Here is a 20,380-nt window from a genome sequence, read left to right as displayed (position 1 = left end):
ATTTTTGAAATTATACTGTCCAGTTTTGACAAGATATCATCAAGCCACCTCATTTGTGCATCCTTTCGAATCTTCCCTATCATCGACTCAATCTTGTGTGCTCTGTCACCAAAATGAAGATGAGCTTTGTTGAATTTTTCTTTCCAGAGGAGTTGGAACCCTTGAATTTCACCACCGTAAACAGCTTCACAGTCAAACGATGACGAAGTGACCACTTTGCTAATAGTCTCGTCAGACATTGTCAATTGTTCGCGTAGAAAGTTGTAAACATGGCAAAATGCACGGCAAAAAGCATCACTTGAATGGTCTTCTACGGGGGGTTGTCCAAGACTTAACGTAGACTCAGGCATGTGACCTTCGTGGCGAGAAATAAGACTTTGGTTTCCATTAACACATACTGGTTCTCCATTGAGGTCAAGCAGCATGAGGTTGACAACTTGGCAGGTAACATGTTCAACAGTGACTTTGTCAAATGACAAGTGGCAGTATCAAAGACAGCCAGTTGAAGGGTTGGGAGAAAGAATGAACTTCACCAATGAACGTAACTGCACATCTTAAATACAATCGGTAGCGCTAGCCATTGCCATATCGGTAAGATAGCGGTTTCCCACTTCGATTCCTTGTAGATGAGATGGTGCAAATAGGTGATAAATGGTATCGGTGATACGGTATGTGGCATTGTATTAGTCCATAACATCGCAGAAGGAATTTCTTGGTAATGTCGTTTTCTTTTTGCTGGTTAATCAAGGTCGAGGAAAGGATTGTGTTTTTTTTCTTTGTTCTTCCGCTGTTTGACTGATCTTATGGCATTCAGACTGTTTGTGTTTTTTAATTCTTTTGCATATGATGATCGCTATCAAGCAAAACAGAGCAATTTAGCCAATTTTGCATACTAGAATAACCACGATGATTGCGTATTTGCAAGGAGTGGTGCTGACACAAACTGCATGCACCTAACAGGACTCGTGGAGGTGCCTGTAGCTTTATTTGAAGCCAGTTATATGTTGTTTGTAATTCAACTAATGTTTATGTCTACCCGAATTAAAGTGCTTTTTCAAATTGTCCAGTCGAAAATTGCGATACGAACAATTTATATTAGAGGACACTGTCTGATATTGGACCTATAATTCCTCGCTTTTAGCATGACTTTCGGTATCACAAATATTCTGGTATATTGTGCTGCTCTGCTTTTCTACTTTATCACATGAGAATGAGAATAACTTTTTTTTATAACGCTTTTATAGGCTTACAGCAACCTAAGTCACAATTACATCATATTTAAAAACAGTTGTTATGTTCTTATTCACTGCATTCAACTGAACATAAAATATTTTCAGGCTTCAACTCCTGAAAAACGGAGACAACACAGGTTGTATATGGCTGGATTCCCAGTGCCAAATCCAAGCAGATTTATTCACACGTTTTTTAATAACAATATTAACTATTACATTTTTCATACGAGGTACTCATTGAGTGCCTTTAACAATTAGTCCACTCTTTATAACAGCTAAAGATTTAAGCAACGCGTAACCTTTAATCTGTTTGAGAGACTTTCCATGATATATGTATATTTAGCGTAATCGGTCTTCCATCTCCCATGTAGCTTCAGCAGTCTTTCTGAAATGGAGTTGCCACTGCTCTGGACGACTTCAGTAATACCTCCCGACTTCAAGCTGTGTAGCCCATAATCTTTCGGATTGTAGCCAACCGATTTAAGAGCGTCCCTGAACAACTCTCTAAAACTTGTGTTCGATAAACTGGAAGTACGTAGTGAATAAGAGTTAGTTTTCTTATGAAACGTCAACTGCCAAAATAGGGGTAAGGAATTGTCAGAGTCAATATTGGCTGCTGTCATATACCTGGATACCAACCGTACTGGGCAATACTGTGTTGATGATCGTGCAATATAAACAATATTACCTTCTCTATAAACATCAGTTTTGCTTCTGGGTAGCAATATCTGCATATGCTGCTTGCAAAATTGAATTTGGCTTGGTTGAATAGCACTTAGCTCATCAAAACGGAAGAAACCCAATATACATATGGTAGCGGTACGCAACTGTTTCAGCGAGGCCTGGCTGGGCGCAAAAGCGTCTATTATTTCCCTAATTATGCGCGCAGATACAGGCTTCTTTTTCTCAATTGGACGAGCGACTTTTTTGTGGCATCTAATATCGTTGTACAGAACTCATTTCGGACAGGGTTGGGGAGATTGTCTGGTAAGAGGGTGTGGAGCCACTTTATTGCTGTGTTAGCGATGTTCAGGGAGGAGATGGACATGGAGGCTTGCGAAATCTCATGGATATACAACGCGACTACAGCGGGATGAAAAGGCAATTGCAATGATACATCCCTTTCGCTGCACCAGTTCAAGAATTTTCAAATTGCACATACATATGTTCGAGTAGTTGAATCTGCTTTGGATTGTAAGGCTGTTTGGAGGAGGACTTCCATGTTCTGGGCTACAACATGAGGTGGTTCTTGCCAACACTTATTCTCACACAACATCTATAAGATGAGCACAATTAAGCCTTAGGAGAGCAACTTGTTATCACAAGGTAATTGCCCCCAACATTAAGAGCTAGCACAGCATAGCGAAAGGCAAGTGCCCAAGCTGTTGTCACTAGATGGCCAGTGCCATTCAACATTGGTGTAAACATGGCCAGTGCCGTTATTGGAGTGCAAGAGCCTCCAGTGTTGGACCGCTACTGCATACATTTCGGTCAAATATTCCAGTTACTTGCCTCGCAAAATCAAACCTTGCGGCAACTATCACCGTGAAATTGTGTGGAGCCAAGTAAGGAATTAATATTTCTACCATGCTTTAAAGAAGACTGTCCACTGAAAGTTCTACAGTCTAGAACAAAATATCGATATTTACATGCTATCAAAGGCCAAAAACTGGCGGATGGCCATAGGGGGGGGTTACGAATGTGACTTTAGCTTTCTGGCAATTAAAGTAATGCAATGCTCTGGATAAGATAGAAATTGGTGGAACGGCTAGACAATTCTCATGCAATTTTTGTATGAAAAAAACCACCCGGATGTACCAGGGTTCCAAAACCATGAAAAATACAGCAGTAATTGGCAATTGTAATAATTTGCAAAGCAAATGACTGTATGTGGGCTCCATAGCACATCAGTTGGGTAAATAAACGTCTGTGATTTGCCAATCGTCCAGATCAATTAAACAACTTATAAAATTCGCCTGCACGTTTTGTTCACATGGTATCCATTGAATATCAATACTGATGGTGTTATCAATGCAAAACTGAAATATACGGAAAGCGATCTGTTGGAGGTCTAATTTCATACTGCCTACGTTGACTATTGTAGCGACGGCTCGATTATCGGTATACCAGTTAACATGTGTGCCCTGAAGCATGTGAACAAAGGATCTTAATGCAAATTCAATTGCGGCGAGCTGTGGCGAAGTAGCACTTTAAGCACGTTCAGGTACAGCCCACATCTTATGGCAAACCTGGCTAACATTTAACCACGTGCGCGGTGGAGAAAACAATTCCGGTCGTTAATTTTTCAATATTCTCTTTCCAAAACAATATTTCATGTCGGTTAAATTCATCTAATTGAAAAACTCTATCCCAACTGTCAGCACTCGGAACGGACATCAAACAATGCAATGTCATAATGCGAGCAATATTGCCTATGACCATGCCTGTAGAAATAATCTGCCCCGTGAAAGAAGCAAGGTCTCGGGCAGAAAGCATAAATTTCGAATCTACAATAGATTGGATCGTATCGCTGATTTTCGCAACACGTTTAGTCACTATACTAAGGGTCCCTTCACGCGTATTCCACTGTAATCCCAGCCAATCAAGGACTTGGGTGGGCTCCCAAATAGATTTATCATCATTAGGTATAAAGCCGGCACAAAGTAAATCTCGCTTCACTATGAGGGAATTATAACGACATGATTGTATGTCCTTTGCAAGGGACCACCCATCGTCTGAAAATATGGCTATGTGAATATTTAAATAGCGCCAATGTTTTTCGAGAGCTTGGTGAATATATAGGGTGCAGTTGATAGTATAAACGGCAGCACCGTAAAAACATAAAATTTTTCCTGCAAGGAAAAGGGCACTTCCATGCAAGTATTTTTGGTGCGGCAAAAAAAATTCCACATGGTGATAACCGTTCTTTAAATCAAACGAAAACACATAAGCGTCTTGTTCGAAATATGACATAGCGACTGACAGAGGATTAACAACACAAAGTCTTTCTGGGGTGTGCACAATGCGACCCGATTGAAGCAGTTTTGATATAGCTTCATAGACAAACGCCTTATGGCTGTGCAGACTTATTATTATGCAAAAACTTTGGTTCAGGCAAATGCATTAAGGGTAATCTGTAACCTTTCTCAATCACGCTTAGAATGAACAGCGAGGTTCCAATTTCACGCCAGAAACTTATGTGCTTGTGAAGGTTTCCTTTGGGATTCATTGCAATCTGACACTCATTAACACATTCACTCTTAAACTCATACTTCAACATACATGCGTTATTTATGCATTCTCTGACCAGCTGGCTCTGCAGTCTTTTGCCCAATGTCCAAGTTTATTGCACTTGAAGCATCTGCCGGCGGTTTCGACGGCCTAATAAGAACAGCTGTGAGGACAGAATAATAGTGAAGGGAGCGGGAGTGGATCAGACATGTTTACGAAATATTAGTTAACTGCTTGGAATTCGGAGCGAGGAGAGACCTTTCGTCAAGGTCTTAAGCATTTTATAGTCGTCACAGTTTGCCATATATGGCAACACAATGCATAAACAGGCCGATGCACTCATGCGTACCAGCAGAAAATTCATTTATGTTCTTATTCACTGCGTTCAACCATACATAAAATATTTTAAGACTTAAACTCCTGAAAAACGGAAACAACACAGGTTGTGTGTTGTATTCTCATGGCTGGATTCCCAGTGCCGAATCCAGCTATGAGAATACAAAAAGTATAAGAAAAATAAGGTAAAACAATCCACTAAAAGCTACATGTCTTACCACGAAAAAGCATCTGATCTGCCTCAGAAGCAAACCTGGGTTGTTTGTTCCGCTCTGACGGCTGAAAGGCGGTTTGCCTACACTTTCAATTCACAATTTCTTTAGCGCGCTTGGGTCACTTTTCGTCTTCCGAATTAGATGCGAGATCATATTCATATTCTTCGACGACTTTCCACTCATCTTTGTTTCTATCTGCGATCTTGATTAGTTTCTGCCTGCGTTTGAGCAAAGCTTTGGCTTCTTTCACAAGTGCAGTAATGCGTGGCTGTTCAATCCCTGAGGAATTAACTTTTTGGATTTCGTCCAGGATGTCGTCGGTTTTGGCGTTTAACTCGTATTGCTTTTGATTGCCCTTGTAGTTCAATTGAGCAACTTCTTTTTCGGTTTTCCCTTTGAGTTCGATTTGCTTCCCTTTCTTGTCTATTTTTTCCTCTAAATATGTTTTGAACATATTGAATACTTCGCTGATTCTCTCATCACCGTTATCTTCAGCAGTTTTTCATCGTTGAGAAGAAACAGGAGCTGCGCTCTCTGATTCTTTATTTTTCACATTGCTCGGTTTTCTTTGTTTTTGTCGGAGAATATATTCAATATTTCACTGTCTGAAAAGCCGGTGGCGGTTTTTGATGTCAGCAGGGGAGTGCGGGGCTGAAAACAATCCCTGATAACAATGGTGTAATATTCCCCTCTAATATTCCCCTTTAGCGCGACAACTCCTCTTTTAAAAGTTGTCGGTCCGTCACGCTTGTCCTGAGGTTGCTTTACACTTTGATTATCGTAAACAAACTCTCCAGTTAAATCACCGAGAATTTCATCCAGATCACTACTTGGAAAAACCACGCCGCTAAACTTATTTTGTGTTATATAAATGTCTTTGTCCGACTCAGCCATCATCTTTCAGTTATATAACTTTATTAAGTTCTAGCATGATGAAAAGGACGAATGCACATTTAAGAATTCATGTTCGACATTATGCATTCAGTACTTGCAATTTCACAATTCAATCATGCATAATTCGTCCTTTGTCCTAAATCATCTACTGCATGATAAGCAATAATTATTAACCCGCTAAATGATGATTAGCATATACTTTCTTGAATAAAGATGACCAGCGTTTATGACTCGTTTTTAGAAGACAATTCTTTGCATCTATTAATCCTAGTTCCTAATTCCCACATGGAATAAAGCATTTCCTTTCTATTATTATATTATAAATGCTACCTCGCAAATGTGAAAAATAAGTACGTTATTTTGAGGTAATACGTAACCTATACGTAGTGTCGTTGAGCAAACGTTGCAACTCAGGATCAGACATGTTTACCAAATATTAGTTAACTGCTTGGAATTGGAGCGAGGAGAGAACATGTTTACCAAATATTAGTTAACTGCTTGGAATTGGGGCGAGGAGAGACCTTTCGTCAAGGTCTCAAGCGTTTTATAGTCCTCACAGTTTGCCATATATGGCAACACGATGCATAAACAGGCTGATGCACTCATGCGTACCAGGAGAAAATTCATTTAACCTCACTTCTTTCCTTTTTGGAAAATGACGTTACATAATATTTAGTTACTCGGCACATTCCGTCCCTTGTCCCAACCAGTATGATGCACTGAAGCGTGAATCAGCAGATATATCAACCAAAATACGTAAAATATTGCCGAGCAAAGTAAATTTTAATTCAGAATCGCATCTGGCAGAATTTCATTTTTTGCTATTTTCTTACTAAGTATCTAACTCACTACCAAATTGTTATCAGCGTTATACAAAGACACAGACCGGAGAGTTGATTATGCACGTTTGCAGATATTAACATATTGTATGTGAATACTGAATTAAGAATTATTTCATTATATCAACCATAAGCAAAACCTCTCAAAGTTATGAGAGGATATAGAAATATTTATGGCACTTCTGTACGATAGCGCCGCAACACATCACGAAAATGTAAAATACAGTAGCATTTGTTACGAGACGTAACAAAATCTACATTTGGAATGTTATTGCTATTAAAGCATGCAGCGCTTCTGCCAGACAAAGTTAAACATTAATCAACCTACTTTTTGTTGCATAGGGGCCTAAAACCTACCTACTTTTTAGTGCGTACAGGATTGAGAATGACCTACGAAGTAGGTTTGTAGGTTATGATGAAATTTTGGTCATATTAATTATTGAAGAAGGCCACAATGAGAAAATTGCCTACTATTGAGTTTGTCTCAAAATTGGGTTTCCCTCAAAATTGGGTTTCCAGTCATAACAAGGTGCATTTGGAACACTGTTGTTATCCAATTGGGCATTTCACTAATGTCTTGCTCACTATAGGTTGATCTCTCACAGTACCAATCATATTTGTTTTCATGTACATTTTTAGAATCTAAGTTAATTCCAGAAGGATAAATTTCAGAGCACCATCCAATCCTCTTGTGACTGGTGTTCATCCATAGAAAATTCAGTGTTATCTATCACATTCTGCAGTTTTCTGTCCAGTTAGAAACATGCTGCCGGGCAAATGGTGAGTTTAAAAATTCCTGCTATGCATTAATGTATGTAGAATCTTGTGAAGATTCACTACCCCAAGCATCATGCTGAGAATTCTTCCATGGTTTATATGTTAGTAGCTGGTATTTGCAAAACAGACTGTAATTATCACCTTTTGGATTTGAAGAGTAAGTGGGAAAAACTCGTGGGACTACTTGGCACGATCGTTTTACAAGCTTACCTTTCTTAAGCGCATAGTTTGAAACAAAATCAATAAGATTTACATCCATCATCAAAGGGAATTCAGATTTGAAATTAATGTGATTGGCATATATGTCAAGTAAGGAATCTGTTGTGCAATGGTCAGTTGCTTTTACATTTGTTTCCACTTTGCAAGACCCATTTAAGTTAACTGGTAGCACTTGAAATGTTGTGCTATGTAATTTCAGGGAAAGCAACAAATGCATTGTTTCCTGTGCACTAAAACCTCTTTCACCAATTGTTTTTATCATTAGCTTTCTTATAGCCTTGTTAGCATTAATATCTGGCTTAAGGTTACTTATAACTGTGTCAAAAGTATGTTTAAGCATTGAGGATCTATTTTCAATGAGAGTTATGCGATACAATGCCAGAAAAGCCCGATTTTTCAGCCGGAAGTTAATTAATATGGATGTAGAAACATGTGTGACAAAACCAACTGTATAAAATCCAGTGACACAGAAGTTTTTTCGTCATTTGCCACGAAGACACATAAGAATAGCGTGGGAGACAGGTTTTTTTGGTTTTGTTTTGTTTTTTCAACCACCCCCCTCCCCTCGGCTGCAACACATTGGTTGCTCCGCCATGTTCTGCTTTGAGCTGAAAATTTTTCTCCCCATACTTAGCAATAATCGGCTCAGGGCATTGTGTGGCAGAGCGACCAGTGAAAATATATTACTAATAGAGGTCGTAGAACTGAGCCCTGTTAGTTCAGGTAGTATGGGTAGTACAGGTAGTATGGGTAGTACAGGTAGTATGGGTTGTACAGGTAGTCATGGTAGTGGAGGAAGTCATGGAAGTCCAGGTAATAAAGGTAGTAGAGGTAGTCCTGGTAGTAGGGGTAGTCCTGGTAGTAGGGGTAGTCCAGGTAGTAGAGGTAGTCCTGGTAATAGGGGTTGTCCAGGTAGTAGGGGTAGTCCTGGTAGTAGGGGTAGTCCTGGTGGTAGGGGTAGTCCTGGTAGTAGAGGTAGTCCAGGTAGTAGAGGTAGTCCTGGTATATTGGAGGTCATAGAGATAATAATGGTAGTCCTGGTAGTAGAGGTAGTCCTGGTAGTAGGGGTAGTCCTGGTAGTAGAGGTAGTCCTGGTAGTAGAGGTAGTCCAGGTATATTAGAGGTCATAGAGATAATAATGGTAGTCCTGGTAGTAGAGGTAGTCCAGGTAGTAGAGGTAGTCCTGGTAGTAGGGGTAGTCCAGGTAGTACATTAGCCAGGTAGTAATGGTAGTACATTTTGCATCTCAATGGATGTGACATTTTGCATCTCAATGGATGTGACATTGCCTCTCAAACCCGCGAGTCAAACGAGCATGAGAGAAGGGCCATGCCAAGTGAGCGGGTGGAGGCGGATTTTTGGGTGAACTAAAGTTAAATGAGGGTGAAAAAGTGTTTGTGTCATAATTTGAGAACATTTGGGGTTTTTTAAAAGAGAATGAGTGAGAAATTGTGTAAAATTGGGCGCATTATGCGCTGTAGGAACCATAGGCGGCGGAACCGAGGGGGTTGGGGGGCTGAAGTAACTTGGAAAAAGTAGGCAAAAGGGGGGACTAAGCCCCCCTGTTTTAGTGTTTTAATTAAGTATCTGATATAACAAATGTTGAATATGTTATGTTGTTGTTTACTCTCTATGGTTTACTACTGTATATGCATTTATTTATTTTATGTTCACCATGCAGTCTGAGCCTGTGAAACACTCACCGTGTGCCTTATCGCAAAATCTTTGTTTTGAGTCTAAAAAGTTTCCAAAATGTGTTTTTAAAACGCTGGAAATGCCATTTCAGGGACCCAAATTTCAAAAATTTTCCCAAGGGAGCATGCCTCTGGACCACCCTAGAACCTTGCGTCTCCAACGCTCGACTTGTGGCTTTGCCAGTCGTTACCAACCTTTATGTTAGTAGCCTTCACGTTTAAGCCTCCCCAAAAATTAACATCTTTCACCGCCCATGGTAGGAACATAAGAGTGCTGTGATTTTTTTTGCCTATATTTACGAAGATATATGCCGAGTGGGGGGTTTGGGGGAGGTTTCGTCAAATGTATGGGAGAAAAAATTTTTCGGAAGGCCCAATTTAAATTTTTTTAGGGGGCCAACCTCGACCTCCCCCCCCAATGCTTGACAACTAGTTACCGCCCAGCATGAGAGTTGATCAGAGCGCAATTGTTTAACGGATAAGGAAGCTGATGTACGAACCAAAACATAAGCAACGAGTTAGAATATCCAAGTATATCCATCACAAAAAAATTGTAGAGAAACATCAATATTCTATTACATCAAGGACGATGATATGATCAGTAGAAGGTCTAGATGGAGTGGTCTGAAAATCAGTAAACGATAAAAATTTTGGTATTTTAACGGTAAATCTTTCAAAGATGCTTTGAAACGATAAACAGTATTTTTTTCCTCACACTTCATGGTAAATTTTTAGTGTTTTCACGACTAAATCGTCGTGAATCACGACTCACGATATACCCCATCAACACCCCCTCAGTATTGTGCACATGCAGAGTTAACATATAAGGTTACCATTCATATTATCTTCACAGGCCCATAGCTACCGGGGGGGCTTTAGCCCCCCCAATAATTTGCTTATATTAATTATTAACTATATATCGATTAAATTAAATTCCGCTGAACTTGTTGACAGACATGCACACTCGGCCATTTTTAAAGAATATATTAATAATAATATATAGCTTGGCGCACAATACGTAAATTTCCACACGTCTGTCACACTCACAAGTTAGTTATATAATAACATCCAGCTTCGCTTGGAGGTGAAGATTTCAGAACATATTGCTAATACTGGCCGGGAGGTTCAACTTGTTGATTCACAAACAAGTTTGCTGTTGCTGTTGACTATATAATTAAACTAGCAGTGATTTGTGATGTCGTCTGGAAACCACAAGTCAATTTTGTCCTTCTTCAAGAAGAGAAGTTCCAATAAAACGTCCGGCCCCAGGTAAGTGTTGTGTCGTCACTTTAAGTTTCGCTTTTCACAACTTGTCTGTTATTCAAATATGCATACAAAGCATTATTAACTAATTTATACCGTACGTATTTTATACGAAGTGACTAAATGACCGGCTGCCGGTCACATTTCAAAATGTGCTTAATGACCCGGCAGTTTTTGCTGGACTAATCACTGTTAAATCAATTTGTTTACGAGTGCTTTTAGCGATAGTGCTTGTCGTGTAGTGGTTAGTACCCTTGCTTTCCGTTTGTCAGTGCTGGGTTTTAATCCTACTTGTGATATATTTTGCAAGAATAGTCACAGCCACAGGGTATTTTATATGTAATTTATTTTAAGTGGCTAAAAAAAATCGATAGAGATATGCATGATGAAAAAGCCTTGCCACAAAATGATGCCCAAAGCCTTGCTGAAGCAAATCAGGTCGAAAATGTTGCCAAGCTCAGGTATGATAATTATATCATATTCCTATATAATATATTTGATGCAATACAACATAATTAACAAATTCGATTGCCAGGTATGCTGCCACTTACTTACAATTACATGATGAAAATTAATCACTGATTATTAGTATTATAGATAAATAAATTGTGTGCTGCGAAGGCAGTTCGAATACAGGAACAGAAACGAAAATGTGGTAAATTGCCAAACGATTTCAGACACGTTTATTAATATTGTTTTATCTATTCTCAATCTCAGTGACAGTTTATCATCTTTAATGAAGCCACATCAACCCCGTAACATCACATTTCCGAAGACACAGTACAAGTCATTTAAGCGAGCATTCCAAAGTTCTTGGTTTGATCGTTTCTTGTGGCTTCACTACAATGTGGTAAGTGATGCGGCATTCTGTTTCACTTGTATTAAGGCTACCTCTCAGAATTTAATAAGTAATAAGATTGAAAAAGCGTTTGTAAAAGAAGGGTATCGAAACTGGAAAAAGGCCTGTGACAAAAATTGCGGATTCTACAAGCAGCAGCAATCTGAGGCGGCAGAAAGGTATAATTATGCAACTGCAGGAGAAGACATCGGATCTGTACTGTCATTAAACTATGAGCATGAAATGGAAACTAGCCGAAAAATATTACTAAAGATTCTATCCAATGTGTAATACCTAGGTGAGTAATTTAAGGTAACAGCTGCATATTAATTTCGGATTGACTTTTACTATTCTAAGTTTAACACTACGCTAAAGCCAAATTAATTACTTTATATTAGCTCGACAGTCATTACCATTCAGGGGAGACTGGAATCGGGAGTATGAGTCAGAGCACAATTCGAATTGCCAACAATTGCTGTTACTGAGAGCAGAGGAGGTTCCAGAAATAACACAGTGGTTAAAACGAAAGCAGAATAAGTTTACCTCACCAGCAATTCAAAATGAAATGATACAGTTTTTTTTTTAAACATTACTTTTTACATATTGTAAAGCATTTTGATTTTCATTTTTGCATGGAGTGCATACACAAGTAGCTAGCCCGTACGTCGTATTCATATAATAAAATCACATTTTTTAAAGGTTTTTGCCCTCAAGATAGAGAGAAATTGCATCAAATATAAGAAGTTCAATCTTTTACACAGTGATGGCTGACGAGACGGCTGATGTGTCAAACAAAGAACAACTTGTGATATGTATGTGCTGGGTTGACGAAGGACTTACCGCTCATGAGGGTTTCATTGGAATGCATCCAATCGAAAGAACAACCGCTGATTTAATAGTCCGTGTTTTGAAGGTGCATAATATTAGTTAAATTTTGTTTATAGTTAAATTGTGCTGTGCATAGCTGTGTAAATTGTCACTCATTGACACCCAATTTATGCTTAGGACGTGCTACTTCGAATGAATCTTTGAATTGAAGATGCGCATGGACAGTGCTATGATGGTGCAGCCACTATGTCTTGAACTAAAACCGGTGTTGCAACCCAATTCAAGTCACTGAACAAGAAGATGCTGTACACCCACTGCTACGGACATGCCTTAAACCTGGCTATCAAGGATGCTTGTTTTAATGTTAATTGCCTAAAAGAAACATTTGAGACAGTCTATGAAATTTGCAACTTGGTCAAGAAATCACCTCAGCGAGATACCAAATTAAAGTGCCTATATCACTTGTGGGATCTTTACGGATTTGAATAGAGCCTGAAAAATTAGTTTATAAGTTCTACAACCTTTTTTAATATAATTAAATAGTTTCGAAAATACGTCGGTTGGGGGGACTTGGACTCAGGAATGATTTGCAAACACGCTGTCTTTTATGATGTAAACATGTAAAGTTTCACTGGAGATATAGTTTGTGCTTTTCAAGAAAAAAATGCGGGAATGGTGCGTTGTGTATCGCTGTAACAACTGGGCGAGTTTTTCTCAAAATATCTTACGTTATTGGAAGATCGAAGTAAAATTACAATTGATAATATTATGTTTGACAAGAACTCGGTTCCTGAGTCCCAGGCCCCTGAGCACAACGGATATTTAGGCAAATCGTCATGTTTAGATGTAAATATTTCCGAAAGTATTTAACTATATCAAAAAGGGTTGTAGAACTTATAAACTAATTTTTCAAGCTCTATTCAAATCCGTAAAGATCCCACAAGTGATATAGGCTCTTTAACACACCCCCGTGAGAAGTTTGAAAATGAAGCCAAAGGGGTGCACTGTCTCTGTCCAACGGGTTGGACCGCAAGAGGAGAGACACTGAAATTGGTAAATTATAATCATGACGAACTCCTCAAACTTTGGACATGGTCCCTTTCAGTGCTGAACAATACTGCAATGAAGGCTAGAGTAATCGGTGTAAGCACGGTCATGAAGAAGTTTTTATTTTACTTCGGTTGTTGCCTTGGGTTGTGTCTATTAAGACAGACTGACAACCTAACTAAAACACTCCAAGACCCAAAAATATCAGCTGCAGAAGGTCAAGCTGTTGCTGCAAAGGTCTTGGATGTATTACGTAAGGACCGGAATCAAGAGAGATTTGCAATCTGTTGGCAAACTCTCATGACAAGAAAAGAGAGTTTTACCAAGATAGCAGATCCTGTGTTGCCGAGAAAACGGAAGGTCCCACAACGATTTGACGATGGGTCAGCCAGCCATTTCTCTCAAACCCCTGAAGATCACTGCAGAAAAATCTTTGAGGCTTACGATCATGTGATTACTGGAATAGAAGCTCGGTTTGACCAAGAGGATTTCAAGATTTATGTAAATTTACAAGAGGTTCTCTTGAAGTCATTCAACGGAATTGACAATGCCGACATACTGAAGAAATTGGTGGAATTTTATGATGGTGATTTCTACAAGTTTTGCCTCACAGCGCAACTAAAGATTCTTTCGTCAATTGCCCGGGATGCAGGTTACCAGATTGGCAAAGTCGATATTGAAGATGCGCTGAAGATTCTTCGAAACCTGAACTTCGCTGAAAAACATTTGGTGTCTGAAGTGGTTACACTAGCAAAACTTCTCCTGGTTACTCCAGCCACAAATGCAGTTAGTGAAAGAAGCTTTTCAGCTTTGAAACGGCTAAAAACATACCTTCGATCTACTACAGGAGATAATCGACTCAACAACTTAATGGTGATTCACATGCATCAAGATAAAACAAACAAATTAGATTAAAAACAGTCGGAAACGAGTTTATTGCGGCGAGCGAGAATCGAAAGCAAGTGTCTTTTTAAATGCTGGAAACCTTTTAATATTTGATTAGCGATAGTTCACTAACATTATAGCTAGTCGGGGTCGACGAGTGACGTGGTTGATTGTATTTAAGTGAGACTTTCCATCCTAGGCCTCAGCCCCCCCAATAAAAAATTGCTTCCTACGGGCCTCTAAATAGCTGTCATAGGTTTCTAAATAGCTGTCCAAAGCAGAGGGCAAGATGGAGAAAGTTTCTTGTTGGGAAAAAGTGAAGTTTTGTACTGTGTCCACTGCATTGAATTGTTATAAATGCTGGTGCACATGAGTATTCAAATACGATGAAGTATTTAATGATGTTCTTGTACCTTTTGATAAAAGATTATTTAAGAGATGGACAATCTGTCCATAAAAATGTCTGCTACTACTGCATTCAATGAAAAATCAGTAATACTTTTGAAGACAAAAGTTTGCAAAAGTCCGGTGGTCATGCTCAGGGCCGTAGCTAGACCATTTAATTGGGGGGGGGGTGTATATTCATATATTCATGTTTATATCCCGTAGGAACAATATAGCATACAAAAGAAATCATTCGGGCATAAGACGAATATATGAATATACACCCCCCAATTAAGCTTCTAGCTACGGCCCTGGTCCTGCTTTACTTCGAAAGGTTATTGAGTTTCATTAAAATGATTTTACCAACTATAGCAGCAAAAAAGTGACAGATCTCTCATGCAGTAGGAGGATATTTTTAAAAGCAACCAAAGTTCATAACTGAAATATTGTTCGAAGCGCACTATTTCTTTTTAGTAGATCCACAAGAAAGTTAAGTTACAGCTGATGCGTTTTTCCATGCACTGTAAATATTTTTGCTATGTGGTTCTCAATGTAAGTACACTACATGAAAGCCCGCGATGTCACACATCAGTATCAACATATGTCGTCCTTTTGCGATATTCAGAAAGATTGTGCAGTGATTGTAAAGGATATCAGACTGTTTGAAAGATTATTTTCAGAAATGGAAACCTTAAAGTAACCACGCGGTTTTGCGTACACGCTTTTCAGAAACCCAGCGAATAACCCAAATTATTGTAACAATTAGGTGTTACACAGTGTTACATGGTTTCACACACAGTGCTTTAAAGACTCAACCCACCTATAACCCCTAAACTAAGCAAATGGTATTGTTGGGTTTAAATTTTGGAATTGAAATAAGTTGTAACACTGTTACCTACGACACATACAAAAATTCGATGTTCTCAGGGGTGGCGCTAGAGGGGAGGCTTCAGCCCCTGTCAGGGAAGTCTTTCTCCCCCCCCCTCCCCCCATCGGGGAAAATCTCAAGCTAATGGGGACCGCAGGAAAAGAATATGCATTTTTTTTACTTTAAGTTTTTCCTGTTTTTTTCCGCCCCGTGTTTACTGCGATTTGTAGTTGAGTGTGGAATGCCAATACACTAATATATTTTGCTACGAAACTTCGGAATATTACTAATTTTGTGATGCTCTTTCAAGCTGTGATGAAATTTTTGTCTAGATCAAAATTTTAGTTATAAGGGGAAAGGTCCAATGTATGAATCAGCCTTGCATTCGAGCTTTTATGTGTGTGTCTAACCTAACAATGCAAGAGTTGTTCTGGTGCCAAAAAAGTCACATGACTTCAGAGGACCTTCACATTAGTGTTTAATTAAGTTAGAGTGTTTACGTCTCACACCTTTTATTCTTGACTTGCTTCCTTGGATTACACTGAGCACAGTAAACATTCAAGAAACAGTACTTCTATGAATGTAATGAGTTGTAGTTAATCTCATCTGAATGTGAATATCGTAGATCCGTCTCCTCTCATAATTCGTATTGTTGAGATTCATCCACTGTTTCCACCAAATCTTGCTATGTTCACGAACAACAGGTGGAAGTTGGAACTAAAATAAAAGATATTGTCAGCGACGAAAATATTAAAAAATGATGCCGAAGGATGGTAGATAATCGTCAATGCTTACCATTTTTTGTTGATTGTTAACAATAGTGATATGGAGATATTCATACATACAATAAATAAATATTAATATATAAAATATATTAATGCAATTCAAATTATTGAAATAAAAAACATATGTATTATTATTAATAACTGCGTAGTAATTATACAACACATGGAAAAGAGTAATCTTTAAGAGGTGAGACTCAATGGTATACGGATTCTATATTTACTGAATTGCAAGTTGCCTGTGCCAACTGATTTAGCCTGTGTTCTTCTTCAAGCCTATATTGTAAATTAGCTGAAGATTTCAAGCTTGTTAATCGTTCATAAGTCATCGGTTCAATGACGCAGGATGCGAGGGCTTTGACTCTACTAATAGCAACATAAGATACTCCAGGAGTTCTTTCAAACTTTCCAATATCTATCCAAGCCTTTGATAGTGTAAGTCCTTGGCTTTTGTGTATAGTTAAGGCCCAAGCAAGTCTAAGAGGCAATTGTTGCCTCTCATGGAAACCACCTTCAGTCTGTGATGTGACAGTGATAGGACATATAGGAACACACATTGGTTGTTCTTCTGAAAAATGTGGACCTCTGTAGTTCTCAAATTTGACAATTACTGCAATGGGTAAGTCAGGTGGATTCTGGTTATTCTGGAAAATAATATCAACCAACTGTTCCAGTTGCACCATTACACAGGCCAACACTTGACCATAGGTTCATTGTCAACATAACTCTTGCTTCTTTAGCCAGCAACACAACTGGCTCTAATCCAGACATTTCATCAGCTGGCATTTTCTTTGCCACAGCAGAAGAATGACGTGCATTTATATGAGCAATTGGAGCTTGCAATTTTATTAGTTGTTCATAATTGTAATTGGCAACTTGCTCATTACTATAGAAAAGTCTAGTTGCATCATCAAATGCTGATAAATCACTGACACTTGATGGTTGACGTGTAAGAAGTAATTTCCAATCATCTAATGTTGATTCACCTTTTCGAAGGCGCAATAATAAATCCCTGAACAATACTTGATCAGATGTCATACCTTGCACTCTTTGATTCACAGTGAGTTTAATGACTTTATTAAACATTCTATAAGCTTGATGTCCTTGGTCACCGACAGCATTGGACGGTTTAGCATGATACAAAGGTTTATCAGCAACAGGTGGTAATTGACCAGGATCTCCAGTCAAAATCAACGATTTTTCACCAAATACCTTATTGTAACAGCCAGTGGCTTGTTTGCATCGTTTGTCTATCCAGCCAAAAGTGACTTGACCAAGCATTGAATATTCATCAATAATGATGTAATCAATGTCTTTAAGGTTTTGCTGTAATCTACACAAGTTGTGGCCAGTGAGATCTTTCGCACCTCTTGAACCAACAGGTAGTTTTAATAAAGAATGTATTGTCACACCTTTAATATTATAAGCGGCTTTACCTGTTGTAGCGGTTACAGCACATTTGGTTTGCAATAGGTTTCGTATTGCATTAATAAGATAACTTTTACCAGTGCCGGCAACTCCATTAATGATTAGGCAAAATGGCTCTTTGCCCAAAGATTTGTCATCAAAATGAGACTGAACGATACGGTAAGCTAAATTTTGCATGTCACTAAAACTGGTGATGTCAACGTCTTCATACTGATTGTCAATAATCAATTCCTCTTGTTTTGTTTTTATCCATGTTGGCATTTCATGAATTTGTTGATCTGAATAACATTCTCTGTCAACATGCCAATCATGTATCAATTGTGGTAATTGTTCAGAGTTTTCAAACGGTGTGTTGAGGTCAGATAATATCATCCATTCCTCTTGAGTTACTTCCTGCTCTGCAGCAGGTTCATCATCTGTTTGTTGATTTTGAATTACAGCTTGTAGCTTATCAAACCAATCAGGGACATTACCTTGTCCATATGGTGTTTGCAAAAACGCATTCCAAGAATTGATGAAAATCTCATCGGATGGCTCATGGTTATCCCATGCATTATTTTGGGATGATTTCCAAGGCTTGTACCTCAACAGCTGATATTTGCAGTAAGAGGGAAAATTGGGTCCCTTTGGATTAGGAGAAAATGTGGGAAATATTCTTGGTACAACATTCTCGGGTAACTTAGTCAATTTGTCGTTAACAAATTCATACTCATTACTTCAAGCGAGCTACTATATTGCTCACGGTTTGCATACACATCTAATAGTGAGTAATCAGTGCATGATTCACCGTTGTCAATAGATGTGATTTCCCGTACTCTGCATGAGCCATTCAGACTAACTGGTATGACTTTAAATGATGAACTGTGAAGTTTGAGAGACATCAAGTGATGCATTGTCTCCTGAGCAGCATAATCCCTTTCACCAAGAGATTTCATTACTACTTCTTAATAGCTCTATGTGGGTCAGTGTTATTGTCAATATTTTGCATTACTGAATTAAATGTTTGTTTCAATATAGGTGACCTTGGTTCACCTTTAGCGGCATACTTCGTTAAATACTCAACACAAGCGTAATGATCAATTACAACTTGTATATCGCAATTAGCTCTCCAACCTTGCAGTTGAATTTGTTGGTGATTGTTAACTCTGGCATCATTCCTCTTAGTAACTATTTTGGCTCGATAATGCTCATTTTGACCTGAATTATGAACATGTTCAAACTCTAGTTTTGTCTCCGGACAATCTTCAAAAGGAAAATGAAATCTACATTTTAATTCAGAATCATTTTACTTTTTCCTAAGGCAATAACCTGTACTACAACGAGTGTGTCGTTGTACCATGTTTAACAGATCAACATAGTCTGATTGTTTATCATGTTCGGAAACATCAGAATGTTTTCGCTGGCATGGATGAACTTCAGGTCTTATCCACATGTTGGCATCTGGTGGATTTGGATTGATAGTTGAAAGCAACCAATCAACATATTGACATACAGTGTTGGCAGCTTGATGACCAGCTTCAATATCTTGGTTTAATTCAACAGTGTCAGAAAGATGACTTTCATCTTTTACTTTCTGTGCCAAGAATCCTTTCAAAGCAGTCTGAGTCAGCTGACACAAGTCTGGGTCATTATTTAGTTTAGCTGTACCATGACAATGAATACTACCTCTACCTTGGTATTCATATCTAAACCAGTGCCATTTTGCACCGAGTGTATCATAAAGCCAGTGTTTCACAAAGCTTTCTAATCTTTGGGTAAAAAACCAATCAACAATATGAGGATTGTTGATAACATTATTTCGCCTTGCCACACTGGTTTCATTATCATTTTGATTTTCGTTTCCTTCTGCTTTAAATAAAGCATGAGCTTTAAATAAAGCATGAAGCTCTGGCCAGTGCATGTCAGCAGAAGAAAAGGTAAAAAATAATGTTGGTGCTCTAACATTGGTTATAATAGCCTTCAACTCATCTCTTACTCTATTCCAATATGCATTACTACCAGCAATATTGCCAACATATCTAGACATTTTGGACATGAATGAATTGGCATTGTTACTGTCAGCCATTTCACGTAGTTCATCAATGGTGAGATGTGCCTCACCTGGATTTTGTTTTAGGAAAATTCCACTTTGCTGTAGAATACGCTTTCGTTGAATCATATTGAAAGCCCAATATGAAAATCTGGGATGGCTGGCAAACCGGTACACCCACTTACCATCAATACATTCAGCAAATTTTAAAAGATGCTTAATCCGTTCTTGTAGAGGGACATATCTCAGAAGACTTTCATTAGTAGGATCCCCTTTACCATCAGGGAATAATGTTGGGAAAGCCATCGTGGCAAGATGAGAAATCTGATACTCATTGAGAGGTTCATTGTCATGTGATGGCCAAGATATTGGTTCCTTTCCTGAAAGCTGATTTTGAATAGCTTCTATTTCCTGCTGTTGTTGTTCACCAACAGGTAAAAAACTGATCATTTCAGTTGAGCCAGTATAAACAAGATCCTCAGGAGGATTGTCAGTGGGAGGACCTACAGCAGCAGGAGAATCATTATCTAATACAATGTCATCTTCAGTCTCAACAGACATGAGATCAGCAGGAACACCATTTTCTGGTAA

The 20,380-nt window shown here is 38.6% G+C and overlaps 1 protein-coding gene across 1 annotated transcript; it reads right to left on the bottom strand.

Annotated features, from left to right (window-relative positions):
- Positions 1 to 16,989: 16,989 nt before the first annotated feature.
- On the bottom strand, positions 16,990 to 18,021 carry LOC114526624 (ATP-dependent DNA helicase PIF1-like). Its single transcript, XM_028548209.1, has one exon. The coding sequence runs from the start codon at positions 18,019 to 18,021 to the stop codon at positions 16,990 to 16,992; it is 1,032 nt and encodes a 343-aa protein (XP_028404010.1).
- Positions 18,022 to 20,380: the final 2,359 nt, after the last annotated feature.

The sequence above is a fragment of the Dendronephthya gigantea genome, unplaced genomic scaffold (assembly GCF_004324835.1).
Source record: "Dendronephthya gigantea isolate DGI-Jeju-01 unplaced genomic scaffold, DenGig_1.0 000040F, whole genome shotgun sequence".
Taxonomy (NCBI): domain Eukaryota; kingdom Metazoa; phylum Cnidaria; class Anthozoa; order Malacalcyonacea; family Nephtheidae; genus Dendronephthya; species Dendronephthya gigantea.
This window is presented reverse-complemented; position numbering and strand designations above follow the sequence as displayed.